The sequence below is a fragment of the Nicotiana sylvestris genome, chromosome 6, assembly GCF_000393655.2.
Source record: "Nicotiana sylvestris chromosome 6, ASM39365v2, whole genome shotgun sequence".
Lineage (NCBI taxonomy): Eukaryota > Viridiplantae > Streptophyta > Magnoliopsida > Solanales > Solanaceae > Nicotiana > Nicotiana sylvestris.
The window spans coordinates 37,204,967-37,227,352 of NC_091062.1; the positions used below are offsets into that span (position 1 = coordinate 37,204,967).

The 22,386-nt window shown below is 36.2% G+C and overlaps 1 protein-coding gene across 1 annotated transcript; it reads left to right on the forward strand.

Moving 5' to 3' along the window:
* Positions 1 to 4,613: 4,613 nt before the first annotated feature.
* Positions 4,614 to 14,864, forward strand: LOC104213558 (uncharacterized). Its single transcript, XM_009763088.2, has 9 exons — positions 4,614 to 5,069; positions 5,177 to 5,293; positions 6,718 to 6,800; positions 8,572 to 9,032; positions 9,998 to 10,173; positions 10,809 to 10,894; positions 11,821 to 11,954; positions 13,770 to 14,072; positions 14,671 to 14,864. The coding sequence occupies exons 1-9, from the start codon at positions 4,725 to 4,727 to the stop codon at positions 14,850 to 14,852; spliced, it is 1,887 nt and encodes a 628-aa protein (XP_009761390.1). The 5' UTR covers positions 4,614 to 4,724; the 3' UTR covers positions 14,853 to 14,864.
* Positions 14,865 to 22,386: the final 7,522 nt, after the last annotated feature.

Genomic DNA, 22,386 nt, shown 5'->3' on the forward strand with positions numbered 1-22,386 from the left:
GGCAAAATTCACGTGCTTACAGGTATTGTCTTATTACGAATAAGATAGAATTTTGGAATTTGAATTCTTATAAGTGAGCTCTACCACACGATCTAGAGTAAGAAGAAAGAATGACAATCCTAAAGGCCTTGTAGCCTCCTGCTTATAAGTGTGGTGCATGACACACCCATAAACAAGACTCTACTAGACACGGCTTGTAGACTCCCTAGGACAGAACTGCTCTGATACCACTTTTGTCACGACCCAAATCGATGGGCCGCGACAGGCACCCGGTACCTTACTCAACTGAGTACCAATATAACGTATCTTTTCATGTCATACTATCATAAATAACTGAGCCGGAGAGGCTGCCGAGAAATAGGTAGAATACAACAGGTAATGTCAACTTATACATAAGACATATGGGCCTCTAAGACCAAAATGACCACTTGAACACTAAACATAGGCCGACAAGGCCATACAATCTTTTACGTACATGACATTTGTCTACAAGCCTCTAAGAATACATAATTTTCATAAAGGCTGGGACAGAGTCCCGCCATACCAAACAATACATATCTAACTCATACTAACCAAACAAGTAACTCCGAAGCAAATGGAGCACACCAACATATTCCGCCGAGCTGATAGCCTACTTGGAGGGCTTTTGACCTGTCTATCGGGACCTGCGGGCATGAAACGCAGCATCCCCGGGCAAAAAGGGACGTCAGTACGAATAATGTACTTAGTATGAAAGGCATATAAATAAGTACATAACAGACATAGAGGAAATATATAGTAAATGACTCCACCTGTAAGTCTGAATAACTTTGTAAACCATGAAATAATTATAGTATTATGTATATGTGTATGAATGTCATGTCGTGCATATGTACATGTTTCATAACATCATCAGCCTATGAGGGCATCCCATCATATCATCTTGGCCATTGTGGGCAAAGTCATCAATGTATACCAGCTGATCAGGTGGTGGTGCGTATATAATGCCGTAACCATTTCCGATATCCCATATACATATATACACGTATATAACGCTATCTGGTCATAGGTCAATCACATGTATAAATGGGTGAAATGTATGAAAAATACATAAAAAATCTCAATATTCCTTCTGGATAAACTTTTTTTAACTGCGTATTATTCTGAGACCCATGAACAGTAGAGTAATTTATGAAAACTGTGTGTTTGCTCGTTTCTTCAGTATAATTTGGACCATGCCAAAAAAAGAAGGGATGGCCGTAACATACCCGAAGTAGGAAAAACTCTGTATAATATTCTTGGAGAAGATTGCACCGTACTCCTTTAGGACCACAAAATTTTTACGTTGCTACGGTTCTAGTCAATTCTTGTTATAATTGTTTGCAATAATTTTGTTGGAGATTTTAAAACTTGGCATCTGCTTGGAAAGTTGAATTTAGGATGAAAGAGTTAAATTTCATTCTCACTAAAATGAACTAAGCTTTTTGAAAGACCAAGCTTTTAAAATGACAAAGCTTTTCTTGTAATTTTTAGTGACTTACACGTTTTAGCCACTAAGCACATATGACTAATTAGTCATATGTTTGAATGGTGGCCTACTGCCACATAGCGAGTGGGTTGGAGATTATTAATCTTTACCCACTTATTAGTTAACTGGATAATGTTCTGTTACCCGGTAATTAATCAATTACCCGCATAATTTAAAAATTGCCCCAAATTACTTAAAATTATACTTATTTTTAATATAATTTTTATACATTATACTACCGTGGTCATATGGTATCTTACATGGTACTAGTTCATAATTATCGGGTATTATCGCTCGACCCGTATTTTATCCCAAATGCCAAACTTGGACGAAAATTCGTTTCCTTTGACTTGCTTCCCCTCTCACCTTCATGAATTTACTTATTACTTGTTTGAAATAGCATAATCCTTATAATCTCTGAATAATCTTTTCCTTGGACTGATGTCAATTACCTTACGACAAATTCAATGTACAATACTACATGGTGTAACATCGTCATAATGTAGTACTGTGGGACGTGACATCTCACTTCCGGGCTCTCATTAATTTATTTATGGCATATTTTCATGTATGAAAATATGGGGTGTAGCATCTTCAAATGTCACGACCCAAATCCTAACATGTCTTGAGGCGCCTATTGTGGTACTAGGCAAGCCGACATTTACGAATAATTCCAACACTTTTAATAAAAATAAATTTAAAGCAGTCTAAATAACACTTCTCTTAACATGGTAAAAAGATCCCAAACACAACGCGGAAAAACAACTCCCAAATCGGAGTGTCACATATTACATGAGCATTTAACGTCACAAGTCTGAAGTACACTATCTAAGATAGTCTGAAACAGGATATAATAAAAGGAAAGATAGGGATAGAGAAACAAGGACTGCGAACGCCGGGCAGCTACCTCGAAGTCTCCAAAGATCAGCTGTGCAAAGTATCAACACCCACCGTGTCCAGAAACACCTGGATCTGCACACAAAGTGTAGGGTGTAGCGTGAGTACAACCAACTCAGTAAGTAACAATACTAAATAAAGAACTGAAAGTAGTGACGAGCTCTGCAATTATAGTTCAACTTCAGAAATTTCAAAATAGGAAAATAGGCATGCTTTCAAGTTCGACAATTTAGGCCAAATCAGTTATCCTATATCAATTCAAGTAAAACAGAATATAACATCTTTAGAAAAACTTCCAGACAGTGATATATGTCAGCTAAGTGCAGCAATAATGAAGTCAAGGGCATTCTCACAGAGCAACAATCACTCAATCTTTCTCAATAGCTCAGCACTCGGCATTCGGCATTCAGCACTCAACACTCAACACTCGTACTCAATAGATACTTACGCTCACTGGGGGGTGTACAGACTCCGGAGGGGCTCGTTCAGCCTAAATGCTTTATCGCTGCGACGTGCATCCCGATCCCATAATATATATATATATATATATAGGGCCAGAAGGCTTGTTGCGACGTGCAACCCGATCCACATATATACAACCCTAAAACTCGTTGCGGCGTGAAACCCGATCCATATATATACAACCATAAAGCTCGTTACGGCGTGCAACCCGATTCATATATATATACATATCGCTCACAGCTCGGAACTCAAGCCCTAACTCAGTCACCAACCTCTCCAGTCTCTCGGGCTCTCAGAAATTATAAAATCAGCCCAAACAGAAATGATGTAATGTATCAACAAGAAACAAGAAGAGGCTGAGTTATGATATGCAAGTAAAACTGTGAATGAGTACAAGACAACAATTAGCAAATAATTTAACAAGTACGCGACCTCTGCGGGTCCCAACAGTATCAACACATAGCCTAAACATGATTTCTAACATGATTTGCAGTCAAATTTCTATAACACAGGGAGAGCATATAGCTAACAACAAGTTATTCAACTTTGCAGTTCCATGGAATGCACCAAGTCACAAGTCCTACGGTGCACGCCCACATGCCCGTCACCTAGCATGTGCGTCACCTCCAAACCAATCACATAACACACAATTCGGGGTTCCATACCCTCAGAACCAGATTTAGAACTGTTACTTACCTCAATCCGTGCCAATCTCTACTTCAACACACCTTTTCCTCGCGAATCGACCTCCAAATGCTTCGAATCTAACCACAAACAATACGATAAAATCAACATGGGCTAAAGGAATCAATTCCACAGGAAAATACGAGATTATAAGTCAAAAATCCAAAATCGGCTCCGAGCCTGCATTTGGGCCCACGTCTCGAAATCAACAAAAGTTACAAAACCCGAAAAACCCATTCAAACACGAGTCTAACCATACCAAATTTATCAAAATCCGACACAAATCGCCACCCAAATGCCCAAAATTAACTCTCCAAATCCCTAGTCTCAAACCCCCAAATTACACCTCAAAAACACACCAACTAGGTGGGAAAATCAATAGGAAAACATAATTATTGAAGAAATTTAACCACAAGTGACTTACCTCAAGAATCCCTTCGAAATCCCTTTAAAAAAATCGCCCAATTCCGAGTTTGCAAAGTCAAGAAATGATAAAACCCTCGGAACCCAACATTTATATTCTACCCAGGCTTTTCGCACATGCGGCCAATTATCCGCACCTGCGGACCCGCTTCTGCGATTAAACCTCCGCATGCATAATTCACTTACCTAGTGTGCCTCCTCTTCTGCGACCCTTTCCCCGCATCTGCGCAATCGTAGGTGCGGAATAAATAACACTCATATTACATTTATATTACTAATCATTATATAACTACCGCATAACTAATTCCAACATAACTCATCCTTGCATAATTTATCCCTGCATAACTAGCACATGCATAACTAATCCTCGCATTACTTATTCGTGCATAACTAATACATACATAACTAATATCTGCATAACTAATACATGTATAACTATTACCTGCATAATTCTAATCGGCAATCAAACGACCCTAAGTGGCTAAATTGTATTTAGCCCTTTATTACAAGTCAAATTTAAACTCAACTTGATTTTTCTATTTCTTGTATTTTTAATTTATTTTTAGTTTTCGCTTTAGGTTATTATTATCTGGAAAAGAAAGGTTAATAAATGAAAAACAAATTACAACTAATAAAAAAATCAAAAGCAACCAATCTTTGTAGGGCAAATCTCTAAACCCCAAGTCCCTTCTTCTTCTTCTTAAACCCTGCAATTTCAAAGTAGAGATTTCACCTCCAAACAAAACCATCAATGGATGTGGAAGAAGATATACCAACGGCCCAAAAATCCACTCCTAGAAAACGTGGAAGGCCTGAAGATGATTATGATCGTGGAATTAACCAATCCACCGAAAAAAGAAGATTAAACGCAATCATATTAGCAAATTCAAAACCAAGTTATTGCCTAAAGCGAGGTGTAGGAAGTTTACACCAAGATTTTCAGAGTTTACGGTCTGAACATAGGCGAAGACTTCGGCGTTTACTGCAAAAATTGATGCGGCAACATAAATGGGCTGAGGCTAGTGGTGTATTAAGCGTACTTCTTAAAGGGACTGTACAAGAAAAAGCCATATTGAAAACTCGGAACAAGTTTACGGTACTGGACAATTTAATCACAATTGCTTTCTTTTGTTTTTGTTTTAAAAAAACTTTTTATTCAGTAGAATAGTTATGGTCTATTAATGTGGTTTAATACGGTTTTAGGCTACTTTGGAGCTTATTGAGCATATAAAAGGTGACACTATGAGTACTAGAAGGATACAGAATATTTATGAGCTTTGGATGAAGAAGCTTGGACCTATGAAAAACTGGCCCATGAAGGTAAATATTAGAAGGAAAAAAAAGAATATATTATTTCTTATATGTTTGTTCATTAGCTTCGTGCTTCTCTAAGTTGATCATTTTCAAGTGTTTCTGTAACATTTACTATTTCCTTGTTAAGTACTGTCAGGCTAGGATTTTAGTATTTGTTCATATTTTGTGGATTTCTTAACACATATATAAGGTCTAGGTCAAAACTATTGGGTTCAGCCGCACCCATATATTACACTGTATATCCGCCCTTCCGTACCCTTTATGTGCAATGTGTTAGTAAATTTACTTTCATTAACCCCAAAAAGTTATAAAGAACAAGATTTGTTTTCGTGGAAAAACTAAGTCTAGTGACTATTACTGCCTCTGTCTCAATTTGTTTGATGCAGTTCGAATTTCGAAAGTCAAACTTCTCGATTCTGATCGCGAAATCGGATATAGAATACTTAAGGTTTTTGAAATAAGTTTACATATTTGAAAACTATATAACAAGTACTATAAGTCACAGTAATTAATAATTCAATATATTTAAAAGGCATATGAAAAAACCGTGGTCAAGGAAAAACCTGTTTGACTTTGGAAATCTGAACTGTATCAAACAAATTGGGACAGAGCAGGTATTATTTTTGTTGTTGTTATTATTATTATTATTATTTTAGGAAGCACTAATATAAAATATATAGTTTTGAAGGTGGTTAAAGTACTAGTGATTTAATTATATGGCCTCTGTAACTAAGTTTGATAAAAATGCTTGACATGTTACAGTTGAGATAGCCACGGGGCTGTTCAGGACCTCTTAGGGAAAAGTGCCATTGATTATCATGTTTATAATTGGATTTATGTCTTCATATTATGTAATGTAAGTCACAGGATGCTAGTGATAGTGAAGTTTGAGATTGAATTCCTTTATATGCATTGTTATTTGAGGTATCAAGCTACCTGCATCTCTTTCTAGGTCTTTATTTAAAATTTTAAGCAATTTCATATAGAGTATCGAGCTAGCTACATCTCTTCCTTGCTCTATAAAATATTGCCACCTAATGTGATAGTGCTCAAATGGCCAACCCTTATGGAAAAAAAGAGAGTAAGCAAGTTGTTATTTTCTGTTATAGGGGAAATCCAATATAATAAAGGAAAAGAGTTCCCCTTTCTTAGTCTTGGATACCTCTTTATGTATGTGTTTTCCTTTTTTTTCCCATTTCAAAAAAGGAATAGACATATATAAAGAGGTGTCTAGGACTAAGAAAGGGAAGTCTATTCACTGGATCAGATGGTGCATTTTTTGGTTGCTGTAGTTACTTTAGTAAATGCTTATCATAATATGGATCATATCGTACAGGTGATGTTATGCCACTTCTTTGTTTGTAATTGGTAGCCATAGAACTGAATTTCACCTTTATGGTAGCTCATTGTGAAGTTTGAATTTGTGGCAGGATCGTTTTGCTGTTCAGTTGGAATTCATCCTTTTCTGTCTCAAATGCGGGAACACAGAGGACGCTCATCAGGCTGCCTTATCGTAAGTTCTTGTCTTGTAATGAATGATGATTTTTATCTTTCTCATGTAGGTTGGCGAAAAATCAATTGCCTATTAATAGAAGAAAGTTTCATTTATTTTTTTGAGAAAAGAACTAAAGTTCTAAAAAGGGGTCTAGGATGGTAGTCTTTTTTATTGAGCTATATCTGACTTTTTCCTAATCGTGTCAATATTTTTATCTAATAGTATTGTGCTATCACATGCAGAGGAAAGTGACACTCTCTGGAGCGAAAGACTCCTCATTAACAGTTAGAACAATAATTCTATTTGCAACTTCGTTTAAGAATCTGTTTGCTTGTTGGTTTGAATCTTTACAGTAGTGTGGTTAACACTGTCAAAAGAGCAGGTTCTTTGATATTTTGTGGTGCGTAACTCCGTCAAAAGTAGCGTGCCTTTGGTCGGATTGTGATCTGGGAAGCTTGCTTAACCCAGGATAATCTCCAAAAAAAGAGGTTTTGTCTTTTTAACAGATGTTATTTGTGTGAGGAGGATCAGGAATCGTCAGAACATCTATTAAGAATAAGTGTTGCATAATCTTTTCTTCTGGTGTAAGAGCATGCAAATTGGAAATATGGATCAGTGCATGGAGTTCTTAGAACTGTTTGAAGGAAGTAGTTGCATACTTGATGTAGTACCGTATCCTCTGCTCCTTCAAGAGTCATGTACTTTTCTTTTACCATCTTAGTACCTTTATCAATAAAAAAATTTCCATTTCAAAAAAGATTTCCGTCAAAAGAGTAAGGGAAGAGCCCTGCCAGTCCTCCACCCCCCAGTTGATTGTTCATTGAATATTAAAGAACTCACATTCTCATAAACAATATTCCCCCAATTTCAATTTACGTAGTTTGATTGTGCACGAAGTTTGAGAATAAAAGGAAGACTTTTGGAACTTGTCCCTTGAAAGTTTAAAGGGTAAAAGCTTAAATGTGACCATCAATTTGTGTGGCTATAAAAGCTTCTCATTAAAGGTAAAATGGGTAAAAGGAAAAATTTAAAGTTAAATAGCTTTCAAATATAGAAATATGTCATTCTTTTTGGAACAGACTAATAAGGAAAGTGTGTCACATAAATTGAAATTGGAGGGAGTAGTATGCTTGGAGAACAAGGTTGACACAAGGATAGGCAGGAGAAGTATGCCACATGAAACAAAACGACTGATTACACATTCAGGCTGTGTCAAGCTTGTTCCACATTTTAGTATGACACCAATTATTGTATAAACTAGATGTAGGCCATTGATGATTTCTATTATTCCAATAACTAAAAAGAATTTTAACATTATATACTTAGTTTAATTTTTAAAAATGGGTGGTTTGACAGGAGTGTGTGCGCAGCCATTATATTTCTGAGGATTCCAACTACTCTCTGTTATATATTTCATCTGGATTTAGATGAATCATAATTTGTCTTCGCTAAACATTGTGGATATGTTAATCTAAAATGTGTCCATGAAGTCTAATCAAGTAAGATTGAGCAATATTACCTTCTTCCGTTTCTCTCGATGTCCAACTTTAAACCAAGTAAACATGAGTTGCATATTAATAATCCTCTCTGTTCAGTGATCAATGTTTAGTGTGAAAAATTGTTGCACAAATATGTAGGTATCAATAGTCAGTCATATTTTTGGTGGCAAAGCCGCAAAATCCTTTCTTTTAAGATGACTGCTTTGTTGGAATTCAGTGTAGCATCTGTTTATATTTTTGTTAAAATTCCAAAGGCTTAATGTACCCTTCTTGGCTGTGATTTGTGTCAGTGTCATGCAGGAACGTGGTTTTGAGAGTGATCCTGTCTCTAATTTAGTTGTGGGCCTGACTTTTTATCAGTTATGGTATTCTACTATCCCGAAGGAGTTGCATTTGCCAGAGTTGGACAGATTTGATAGCCCGGTGCAGTCAGAGAACTTCGAGGACAGAATATATATGTCCATTTTAAATTCAGAGAGGCATGATGCTGTTGAAGGCCAAGAGGCTAATTCTCCGTTACATTGTGATTCAAACACCTCTATTAGGAATGACAAAGAGATCTCGGGAGTTGATCTCAGTCAACTGAGACAAGTGCCTGTGGTCTTTGATGATAATGTGCCGGGAGAAACACGAAATGACAATTTTCAGGCACAAGATTTTTACATGAATTCTGCTGAAAGAAGTGATCATGAAGGTTCTTCTATGGGTCATAGTGGTGATGTGCCTTATCATTCCATATTCTACAGTCGCGGTGAGTTGTGCTCATGGCTTAAATATTTTCTATGCTTCTATGTAGTCATATCTGGAATTCAATTCTGTAGCAAATTTTGTTTTTACTTGTAGAAAACCCTATGAGCCTGGTTTCTGGCAGTTGGACTTGGACTTGAGTACATGTGTAACATGGACTGAAAAAAACAAGTTCTCTTTTCTTTTTCCCTTTTTTCTTGTGAGGGCTTAGACCCTTTATCTATTTGTCTTAAAAGGAAGGTTGGGACAATGGATGACTGACTATCGATGATTTCTAGAATGCACTTGTCTCATAAATCATTCGAATAATTATATTTAGTTTGTACAGGTTATAATATGCTTGTAGCTACTAATACTTAAGCTGATCTTTGCTTCGAGTTTAGGTAATTTACAAGTATCAGCATCGTGTATACTTGGCCGAAAAAAGTTACATATAATAGCATAGGTATGAAGTTATAGGCAAGTATTCTCTAAATCTGCTTTGTGCCGTTTGAGAGCTTTCCAGATGAGTGGGAGCAGCAGCTGGCTAATGGCAGCAGTGGTCATAAGCCTTCCCTCATTTTGGATTGTTGGATAAACATATCTGCAACGAATATGGGGAAAAAACGTTAAGGCTTTTTAATCATTGTTAACTTTGGATGGTGGCGAAATGGGCCTCTAAGTATATGCTTCAGTTTACTAAAAGGATGATATGAAGACGAGGAAGATACTATTTTAGGAGAGTGGACATCCTCTTAGAATGTTGTCAAAAGGATCAAAAGGCAGTTGATATGAGGTGAAGACAATATGGAATTTCTAAGCCCTTCAATCCCTGTGAAGGTGGACATTGTGTATTCGGCTAGGTGCAGATTTTGTAAAGTCCAAAGTTCATGTATTACTGTCTGTTATGTATGGAATTTGGGATATGTTATGTTCGTCTTGGTGATAAAAGATTTAAATCCTGATATTTCTTACTCTATTCAAATGTAGGTCTTCCATTGTGGTTATTGCCTTTACAATTGCCTTCCTCAAATGAAAATTTAGAGGATGACCTCGCTATGCACCGGACCTTGCGTAATAACCATTATAAGAATGCAATAAAGTATTTACGACATGCTTTGTACTCGAATCCACCAGCACTCGAGGCTTTTCATCCTTTAATACAGGTAATATTGCTTATGTCCAAGTAAGAATTCATACTGTATATTTTCAAACTGTATTTGGAATTGCTTTTATGTAGACATGCTAGGAAGTTCGTGCATTTTCACATTATCCCATCTTTCTCGAGCTCATAATTAAGCTTGTATATTAAACCCACCACCTGAAATTAGTTTCATCTTAAGTTGTTTGTGTTCAAGAACGTTAAAAGCTACTACTATGAAAGACTTGTTAATATATACTACTTTTATATTATATCTTGATAAAATCAAGATGCATAGAAAGGATATTTGCATGGTAAGATATTGATGTTTCCTAATATAATTCTTAATGTCTATTGTCATATATTAAATATAAACTTAATCTGTAATTAAAGTTTGAACTTGCTTACTGGCCTTTTCACTTTATTGAGCAAGCAGGACTTGGCTTGGCTGAATGACACCTCCACGTAGCCTTCGCGAAGAAGGTTTTTTTGGGGGGGTTTGGGGGGGGGGGGGGAAGAAGAATTGTAGAATACAAAGGAAAAATGCTAAAGAATTCAAGAATATTGTCAAAAAAATTTCCATCTCATTTATGTATCAGTTGTGAGAGATATATTTATATAATATCTTTTTCACGTTCTTGAACATCAATATCTTGGCAGATGCTGCTGCTCGGGGATCAGGTAAAGGAGGCTCTTGATGAGGTGGAAAAATTTTCTCCGTACTCCGACACATCATTTCAGTTGAGGTAACTGTTTCTTCCTTGTGAAAAGTTGAATGTAGCCTAGAAAATAATGACATGATGAGTATTGAACTTCTCTGACTAAACAGTGTTGGTGCCTAGGATATCAGTATTGCTGATATTGGATTTGATGTGAAGTGAATGATTAAACATTGAAGTGGTGTTGACTGCTTAATAGATGTTGCCACTTAAACTTTTCTTCACTATTTGCTAGAGATCTTTATGGAAAGTGATCCAACCTGTAGTTTCTCTTAACCAAGGTGGATCATACATCATAGTTGTTCAAATGTCACTCGGTGTTTAGTAATTACCCGCTCAATGCATATGATATTTTAAGTACAGTGATCTTCTCTTAGGACCTTTAGTGCAGGTATGCCGTTTGGAAGGTCCATTGTTTAGTACTTTAGGTGCAAGGTACCCTGTTCTGCACGGTATGATTCATTGTCTTTTACTGCTGCATCAGCAGACAATTACCGTTGTTAAAACTCTTGCGTCACACAATGATTAAAGTTCTTTTGCCTTGTCCAGCCCTTTCTCAGTTGGTCCGTCTTTTGCAAAGATTTTGTACCATCATTTGTCCGACTGCTCTCACTCTTCAGCTACCGTGCTCCATAGACAAACAAAACTCATTTGCCTAAGACCTTTGTGCAACGTTATTAACACAAATGCGCTGCTCCGCGTAGCCGAGTGCTCATGAGTCAGGATCCTTTCTCGTCAGGCATGCTTTATTAAACAAAGGAAATTTACCAGGGAAATTTAAAACAATTTGCCGTATTGAGTTTCTTGTCGTGTCTTTAGTTGAATGTTTGATGTACAATTGAGCATTATTTGTCGTTAGTCGAGTGCGTGATGTACAACCGAGCATTATTACTTTCTCCAGTTTTACTCACTACATCTGATTTCTTCTGGTTTCTTTATTCTTAATCATGCAGGTTGAAAGCTGCTATCTTGGAGCATTTTGACAGTGGTAACTATGTCAAACTTTCAACAATGTTTGAGGAAAATTTGGAAAAGGATCCTACTTGTAGCCACTCATTAGGGAGACTCATCAGCTTGCATAGAAGTGGTACATACCTTACCTGAAAAATTATTTTATTAACTTCATCCTGAAGAGATAAGAGACACAATAATCCTAGTGCTTCCACAAGGTTTGAAGTACCGACTTAAGGAACACACATGCAAGAAATAATGCTCAATAATTTCCTTACACAAACTATTCGTTCTATAAAGAAAATGGACCTTGGGCCTAACTCAACTCCAATAGTTAGCTATGAAGGATGATTTTCCATGATCATATAAGGAAACAACTCATTCCCTCAGCCAATGTGGAGCGCACTTAACATCCCCACACATCTAAATCATGACATCTAAGAACAACATAACTTGTGGACCCAAAATTGGATAAACCAAGAACATGGATGAACCTGGCTCTGATACCATGTAAAAAATTGAACTTTGGGCGTAACTCTAACTCCAAAAGTGAACTCATGAAATGAGCACCGGCCATCGGTTCTTATCAAGTTTAATATATCTAATATATGGGCCATCGGTCCACACGATATTAACTCAATTTTTTAAGGAGGAGGGTCCATTAAGGTAGCTCGCTATCTGGGTCTTGCGTGTCGTTATTGCGTTGCACTACTGCTCGGGCCAGGCGCACCCCACCAAAAAAAAAAATGTACCGGCCAAGACTATATAAGGAGATGACAGCACGTTCTAACCAATGTGCACTTGGCCTTTCAAAAGTGTAAAAATAATATTACTTAATTTTATGTTCAAATCCAATAATTTTGCCCCTTCCATTTTGGACAATTTTGTGGCAAGTGTTTGTATCTGTCCTAATAGAAAAGTGGACACCAGTGCCAGAAGGTTCGTGCCCAGACGGGCTGGGGGAAGGCAAATCTAGACAGCCTCATTGGAGAGGCTGGTTCCACGATTCAAACCATAGTCACCCATAGAAACGCAGAGTGCTTCTCCATTGCTACGAGGCTAGCCTTCATCAGTCCAAAATGATCAGGAAAACTGAACGATCTGCAGTGCCATTAAAAAGAAAGAGATCATATGTATGTACTAGCGAATTTCAGATCTCAAAATAGAAGGAAACCATCTCTGTTTATTCGCAGAAAACTATGGGGACCTATGCTTTGCAAGGTACTCTAGTTCTAGATTTGTTGATTATAGCAGATGATCATCAGAAACATCAGAGACTTGATGAGATTAGTGCAACAGATTCTACAACCCCTCAACTCTCTACCTGATCAATGAAGACATCTGTGTGCAACAAGATGACCATAATATTGAAGGAAGGAGAGGTCCCAGGGGTTTAATTGGCAAAGGTTGAGGGACTTGTGTCATAGGTCACATGTTCGAGCCTTGTGCCAAGCAAACTAACTGTGGTATTTAAGTGGAGAAGGATAGAGAGGTGGACCCAGCATCCCCGAATCTCAAAGACTGCTGTTGGCCCAAAGGATCGGCTCCAGATGAGTTTCTCGGTCCTCAAAAATTATTGAAGGAAGGAGAATCTTAAGGAGAATTCAATCAATATGCTTCCTTCATATAACCCTTTTTTTGTTATGTTGCACTAAATAGAGAGATATTTGACATCTTCTGATTCATTTTGTATTTGTGTTAAGCTCATGCATATGAAGTCCTTGCATGTTTTTCAAGTTTCTCTTCATGAAAGGATAATAGCAGAAAAAAATAGCATATTATGATTTCATTTGATTGCATGATTTCATTTCAGGTTGAACTCACTTCTGATTCAACCTGAACAAATGTTTCATTATACGAAACTGTCTCAAATGATACCTTTGTGATTGATGAACTATTCATTGTATATTGAGTTTTATCTGTTTTCTTGGGCTCGGTTCATCAACCTTAGGAGAGTATAGCACTGAAAAGCTTGTGGAAATGATAGCTTTGCATTTGGATGCTACTCTTGCAAAATGTGACACATGGAAGGAGTTAGCGTGTTGCTTCCTGAGACTTTCTCAGTGTGAAGAAGATTGCATGTCTGTGTGCTTCAATGGTGAAGGTAGTGAGAAGCAAAATTTCTCGAACCAGATAAATCAGATTCCAAAAATATTTAGGAATTATGAATCTAGCAAGTCTTGGACGTTTCGTTGCAGATGGTGGCTGACACGTCACTTCAGCCAGAGCATACTCACTTCAGATATTGGTTCAGGTACAGCTTCATGCCTTTCTTGTTAGCATGCAATTTACTTGACATTTTTACCATAATAAAGGTCCAAATACTAAAGCTTTGGGGGCTTGATCTTGGTTTGAGGTGATTATAAGGTTGTGTGTATCTGTTTTTGTTGCATAGGATCACTTGGTTTGAAGACAATCTCTGATCACGTATTTCTGAAATCTGAATCACCTTGATTTTTATTTGCCTGAAAATAGTTGTGGAAAAGTGCATGGACCCTAACAAAAAGAGAGCGTCTGGTGATTGAGCTCTTAAGTTTTTTCTAGTTTCTTAATACTAAACGTATATGATGCCAAAGCCAAGAATTGACTTTACAGTTGGTTGATAGATGAATTTAGAAAATTTTAAATTCAAATTATTAAAAAATTACAATGATTCCGTTTGGCCCGCTGAAGTACGGCATCTTACTATAAAGTAAGATATCATGGTTTTTGATTGTTTTTAACTGAAGTAAGACACTTTGCTTTTTTAGTAAGGCACAGTACCTTTTTTAAGGGGTTTTCGTCTTTTTAGATGCTCTTATTTAGATATTGCTAGTGCGTTTCTTAATACTGTGATTACTTGTTGAGTGCAGGTGATTGGGAACTGCTGACTTACAAGGCCGCGGTGGCATGTTGCCTTTACGGGCGAGAATTTATGTATGTAGTGAAAGCTAGGGAGTGTTTGGAAGAGGAATCAAGTAATAAGAATATGTCTTCCATTTTGCACATGCATGCCAACAGTTGTACTGGATTTTACTTCAATGTACACAAGTAATTTTGTGCTGAACTGCTATCCTTTTCCGTTCTCTGTTTTTTTATTTAGGCGAGTTATCAAGCACCTCTTCTCATTCCCTGGGTGGTTTTCCTCTGCTACAGTGATAGACCCATAATTTCAGTAAGAGGAGTCAAAATATAAAGAATTAAAAACACGAAGAAACCATGTGTAATTTTTCAGCAAAGTGTGACTACAATGTAATTTTTCAGCAAAAAGATATCAAATGACACACCTTAATATAGGTGTGGTTCTGCTGCAGCTTTAGGAGATATCGTCCTTTGAGACTGTGTGTAATAATCCGACTGGTCGTTTTGAGCAATTGTGTCCGATTTGGTAGTTTGAGGTCACGAGCAGCTTCATATTATGTGTATTGACTTGCGTGCGCAGTCCGGGCGTGAAACCGAAAAACTTTTGTGTGAAAATATAAAAAATATAGTAATTTCTAGAGTTAAAATTTGGTTAATATTGACTTTGGTCAATATTTTTGGTAAACGGAACCGGATCTGTGTTCCGACAATCCCGAGAGGTCCGCGGTAAAATATGGGACTTGGACGTATGCTCAGAATTGAATTCCAAGGTCCCTAGCCTTAGAAAACAATTTTTGAAGAAAATTGTTGTGCTGTTTTTTAAAGGAAATAAAGAAATAAATTAATGTTTGAACTCGTTGGTATCGGGCTCGTGTTTTGGTTCCGGAGCCTGGTACCCCGATGGCTTGGGTGAATTTCGGATAGGTTTAGGCTATGTTGCGCTTGTTTTTGGATGCTTCATCGTCGTTTCTTCAAGCAAAAATGATGCCACATTGAGCAAATGAGATCCAAATTCAGATTTTATTGAGCCATTAGATTCATATCAAAATTACGGATCCATAGAAAAAAGAATCATCGAATTTGGACATCGTATGGGGAAGTTATGCTCATTTTCGTGTCGGGAAAAATTGCTGGTTTCTGGTGTGATCGCAAATGCTAACTTTTTCATCGCAATTGCGATGCCCAGTTCCCAAATGCAAACTTTTTGTCACAAATGCGACTTCTGCCAGCCCTGCCTTGTTCGCAATTTGCAAGAGTTCGCAATAGGTCGCAAATGCGACATCTGAGGCCAGTTAAGTGAGATTTTTGATGGGATTTTCACCCATTTTTCAACTTTCTCAAACCCTAAACCTCAATAGGCGATTTTCCAAAGACCCAAACTTCTCCAAATCATTGGGTAAATGTCTCTAATCAATTTCCAACTATATTTTGTGATTATATCTTAGATGTAACATCAAATTCATGAGAATCTAAAGGAAAATTTGTGAAATCTTTCAAAAATGTAAAATAATGATTTGAATGACCAAATAGTATCGGAATTAGATAATTTTTGTATGGGTTAACTCGTAGTGGAATGGGTGTTCGTTTTTTGTAAATTTTGTCGGGTTCCCGGGGAGTTGACTTTTGTTGACTTTTTGTAAATTGTATAGAATCATAATTTTGTTCATTGGAATTGTTTTCTCTTGCATTATTTGATATATTCAAGTCGCTTTTGACTATATTGAGCCGAGCGTTGATGAATTGGTAAAGGAAAAGCTAAATTGAATATTGAATTGGCCGGATTGAGGTAAATATCTTGCCTAACCTTGTGTGGGGGACTTCCCCTTATGATTTGAGTCTTCTATGCTAATTGTAGTTTGTGCATGCGAGGTGACGAGTGTGTGCTCGGACTTATTTGTGGGAAATTTGCTCTAGGGTTCTTAGGTCCTTTTGTCTATTATGTGGAAAGTATCCCATTGTCACACCTCCTTTTTCCGCCCCCGCGGGGGTGAAGGAGTTTTTCCAATTAAAGGACAATCGAAACGGGATTTATTTATTTATTTCAGAGCCGCCACTTGGGAGATTTAGGGTGTCCCAAGTCACCTATTTTAATCCCGAACCGAGGAAAAGAATGACTCTGTATTACAGTCCGCGAACCAAAAATCCGGATAAGGAATTCTGTTAACCCGGGAGAAGGTGTTAGGCATTCCCGAGTTCCGTGGTTCTAGCACGGTCGCTCAACTATCATATTCGGCTTGTTTATCTGATTTTATACAATTATACACTCATGTGCAAGTTTTATCTTTTTACCGCTTTCATAATTGTTATTATTATTTTTACAAGAATGTGAACATTGTTTAAAACATGTCTTTGGATCGCGTCACATAAAATGCACCCGCGATCCGGAATGTATTTTTTATTCAATGTTTTGGGATTTGAATTTGGGTCGCATAAATGCGCACCCGTGTTTAGGAATGTATTATTATTAAAGTCGTGCCTAAAGCGATTAGCGTATTATTATTTCTGGGTAAGACTGTGGAATTCACTAAACAGTCCATCCCGAATTCTAAATACTCAATTAAACATTTATTGAGGGTCCCGCAATTGGTGCATTTTATTGAGCGAGGCTCGTCTCATTTTATTTTTAAAGGACAGTCCTAAAATGCCTACATTTTTCTCTTATTAAATTTGTCTCTACAAAATAAAAGAGAAAATATCTTAATTTATTTACATGCTTGAGTTGTTATAGATGGATTTTGAATATGATTCATAAATCTGAAAATGATGCAAACCGGACAGTCCGTTGCCACTGCGGGCCCAGGCCTAACGTGTATGACATAAAACTAGACCTGGGCCGTCTTATTCACATGTTACTACCTAGTTACATTATACAAGGCATGTTCTCAGTTTGTCAAATTAAAAAAAAACTTAGCAATCTAATTTTAATCCTAAACCATTTACATGCTGAAATTGACCAATATTATTTAACTAAATAATATTCCTACCAAGTTCCTACTAGAAGGCCTATTCGTTTGATTTTTGACTCGACGAAGTTACTACTCCATTATTTATTTTTAGGCAATGTATGTAGATAATTCATCCGTTAAGCTATCGTCGGATGTTCCACTATATGTATTAAATAGCTACATGATTCTGATTTTTACAAGCTAAATAATTTATACATACAAATAAAATTCAGAATATAATTAAAGTAAATTTAGAATTTCAACTCTTCATTTTCGTATTCATGCTTCATATTTCGGATTACAATAACCAGCGTGTCAGTTGTGTACCTGCTATTGGAAGCAAAAGAAAATGAAGATGAGAATCAGCAGCAGTAATAACAATATAGCACAGCAACAACAGTCCAGCAACAGTAACAACCCAGGAACAGAGTTTGCAAACTGGTGGAGTAGTAATCCCAAAACAAAAGCTTGAAGCTTTGATGAAACAACAATAATTAATGCTGATTTCAAACAATGAAAGAAAGCAGAAGATTTTTTTAGTTTTTTTTTTATTTGAAAGTTTTAATATTTTTCGGAACTTTTCTTTCTCTCTTAAATATTCAGCTCTTTTTTTTTCTCTCTCTTATTCTCTCTGTCCGTTTTTTTTCTGTCTATTCCCTTATATTCTCTTCTCTTCTATTTTTGTCTTTGTCTTTTTTTAAAATCTGATCAAGCCTTCTATATATATCACATCCCCAAACCCTTAAATCAATTAATAAATCAACATTTTCTCCTACCAAACCCATTATCTTCCCACTCATCCCCATTACATTAAATAAATATATCAACCTCACCCCATTATATATTGTCCCCCATGGCTACCATAAACAATTACCATATTCCCCTCCACTACATTTTGTCTTGTCCCCCATTTATATTAAACAACTATATCACCTACACCCCATTACCTTTTGTCCCCCATGCTTAACATAAAAAATTACAAAATGTACAATTCCTAAACTACCCCTTCGACCTTATTGCAATTACTATTTTACCCCTGGACGTACTGCAATTTACCAAACTACCCTCATCAGCTATAACTAATCAATTAATCAAACTCAACCAAAATATAGCCAATATGACCAATTTCTACACAAATTCAAACAACAAATCACATGAACATGATTTCTTCAACATTTCAACAACAAATCACATGAACACAAATTGAACAACAAAGAACAACTAAAATTTTGATTGAACAATATTTTTAGCAACAAACAAACCTATTTTCAGATTCAACAACAACAACAACAAACAAGTATATTCAGATTTCTAAATTCAATAATATTGAACTTAAAATCAACTCTAACAACATTACAACCAACAATTCCTATATTAAACTTAAACAAGATTATGAGACAAATTCAAGAAATAATCATAAATGATAAACAAGAAATCAAACTATACAAATTTCGGATTCAAGATCAACCAAACAAAGTATGAACATGAATGAAAATATTCAATAACAATAACAAACAAACTTTATTCAAACTTCGAATTAAACTTAAACAAAACAAATAAACATATTCAAATCACTAATCTTCAAATAATCAACTAATCTTTCTTAAATTAAATCCAACAAAACTTATAACAAAGATACATGATCCAAAAATTAAAACCAAAGCATAACTTCGCATTAAATTACTAAATTAAAAACGAACTTCAAACAAAATGAACATGAACTAAATCTATATTAACAACAAACAACGGATTTGAACGATTTAAACTAATACCTTTCTATATTAAAACTAAATCCTCTTAAAATTAATAGAACAAACTGAAAAATAATTAAATTGAATCTTCCACTTAAATCTAACAACAATATAATTAAACTAACAATTTTTATCTAAAAATAAATAAGAAAAATAAAGCAAACTTATACTAATTCCAAATCTAAAAATATCAAACAAATTATGGATGAAATAAAACTTAGAACAACTAACCGTAAATGACCAACGACGAACATCGAACGAACTCTAAACGAAACCAACGGAACTTGGGACATAAACGGACTTGAAAACGTCGAAGCAACAAACATCATTCGAGGTGAAAGATAAAGAAGTATGCATCAAGAAGAAAACTGGAACGCAACAGCAGCGACAGGCAGTGGCGGGCAGCAGCGTCGACAGGCAGCAGCAGCGGCGACGGGCAGCAGCAGCGGCGACGGGGCAGCAGCTCGGAGAAGAGAACGGAGCAGCAGCGCGACGGGTTGACGACGAAACACGAAGAAGAAGTAGCAGCTATGGGAGCTGGAAAACACAGCATGAAGTGAGGAAGAGGAAGCAACGACATTCAACGTAAACTTGAAAAAGAAGAAACCCTCGCGATCTTGAAGAAGAAGAAGTGTGTATGTGTGTGTGTATGTGAAGGAGAAGAGGCGGGGGAAGGGCAGCCATGGATGAGCTTGGAGAAGATGCAAGGGGCAGCCATGGGAGGTGGGGTTTGGAAGGTTTGGAGAAGAAGAAGCAAAAGGAAGGGGGGGGGATCCTTTTTGTGTTTTTAGGGTTTTTGTTTCTTTTTTTTTTGTTTTGTTTTGTGTTTTTTTGAAAAAAAAATCAAGAAGGGTGTTGGGTATTTGGGTTAATGGGGCGGATAGGGTCGACCCGGTTTGAAGTGGACCGGATCATGGGGAAGGTTGGACAATTGTTTGGGCCTGGGGTTGGAATTTGAAGAAGTGGCCCAATCTGATTTTTCTTTGTATTTTTGTTCTCTTTTCTTCTTTTATTTTTCTAAAACTAAATTATAAAAATACTTAAATTATTATTAAGAACTAAATTAAGTTATAAAAGCGCAAATTAACCCCCAATAACAATTAACGCACAATTAAGTAATAATTAAGCATAAAATTGTATATTTGGGCATTAAATGCTAAAAATGCAAACGATGCCTATTTTTGTAATTTTTATTTTTTTGTAAAACAAACTTAATTACTAACAATTGTAGAATTAAATCCTACATGCAAAATGCGATATTTTTTATATTTTTATTAATTTAACAATTAAACATGCACAGACAATTACAAATAATTATTCAAAAATATCACAAAATTGCACACCAAGGAAAATCATTTTATTTTTGAATTTTTGGGAGTAATTCTCATATTGGGCAAAAATCATGTACTTACACCCGTTATAATTGAGTTTCCTAATTGCTTAAATTGCCTCTACATGCTCCATATGACGTTAGCTTTCCTCCAATTCTTACGTGCTACATTGACCCTTAATTGTCTTAATTGAAGTGATTGTCTTCCTTATTGTTTTGATACTTCTTGATTGTGAGTTCCTCTATGATTTCGTGCAAATATGTACATGTCCAATTTTTGTGGTTATTGATGTAGTTATCACGTGCTTATTATGTCTTGTTGTTTTGTTGAGGCTATCGTGCTTCTTGGTTTTTCCGTGACCCTTATTATGTACTTGTTGATTCCCTTGCCGGGATGTTATCGTTTATGATATTGTTTCCCTTGCCGGGATGTTATTGCTTATGATATTATTTCCCTTGCCGGGATGTTATTGCTTACTCCCTCCGTTCCAGTTTATGTGAACCTATTTCCTTTTTGGTCTGTCCAAAAATAATGAACCCTTTCTAAATTTGGAAACAATTTAGCTTAAGTTTACAATTCTACCCTTAATGAGAAGATTTTATAACCACACAAATACTCTGGGTCCCTTTTTGACTTGTTTTGGACCACAAACTCCAAAAGTCTTCCTTTTTTTAAACTCTGTGCTCAGTCAAACAGGTTCACATAAATTGGAACGGAGGGAGTATGATATTGTTTTCCTTGCCGGGATGTTATCGTTTATGATATTATTTCCCTTGTCGGGATATTGTTGTTATACTATTGTTCCCTTACTAGGATTCTTTGGTGATTGGTGTTCATTTGTATATTGGGATCGAGTTGCACGCCGCAACATCATTATATGATTGGGATCGGGTTGCACGCCGCAACATCATTATATGATTGGGATCGGGTTGCACGCCGCAGCAAGAAAGAATAAAAGTGAATATTGATTCTTATGGTGAGAACGAGAGTAAAAGCACGAAGGGTGATGCCGTGCACTTTCTGTTGCTGTGTTTAATTGTTGTTATCAATTCAAGTGTTTTAACTGTTTAAATCCCTTTATTGTTGTGATCCTTTGTATTGGAACCTATAGTGTTTTCAATACCTCGCTGTATTTATATATATACATTCCAATACTTCAAACTTCAATGATTATTATATTGTTAATTCAATTAGTTTCTCAATTATATCCCCTTAAACCGCCTGAGGTTGTATTTTACTTAAAAAAGAAATTTCTACTAAGTTTTAAGTTATTAACTCCCATGTTAAAAGTAATAATTTATTCGATATTGTATTTTAATTGAAAGAGGTACTTTCTTTACTCAAATGATTTCAAAAGAAACAACTTCATCTTTTCTCGCTGGCTTTCCTAATTAGTTTAGAAATTGTAATTTACTTATATTAGGTAAATAAGACTTCTTGAACATCTTGAGTGTATTTGTACGGACATTATGTATTGTATAGCATGTGGATTTTGTTGTTAAAAGTGAGATGGAAAAATATGGGGGCACAAGGTGCCATGTGTGCTGAAGGTTCGGAAGTTCGAATTATGATATGAGAAACTGCGGATTGAGATGGTGGGATTGTGTATTAGACATGATGTGATTGATTGAGTTGGTATTGTCTTTTTTATTTGAATACATTCTTACTTGTCTCTGTTCCTGTTATGCAGTTTTGATTTA

Bases quoted from the DNA above. Each gene is read 5' to 3' on its own strand.
- LOC104213558 (XM_009763088.2), top strand. From the start codon at position 4,725: ATGGATGTGGAAGAAGATATACCAACGGCCCAAAAATCCACTCCTAGA. The intron at 6,801-8,571 runs GTAAGTTCTTGT...GATTTGTGTCAG, and splicing joins GCTCATCAGGCTGCCTTATC to TGTCATGCAGGAACGTGGTT. The intron at 10,174-10,808 runs GTAATATTGCTT...ATATCTTGGCAG, and splicing joins CTTTTCATCCTTTAATACAG to ATGCTGCTGCTCGGGGATCA.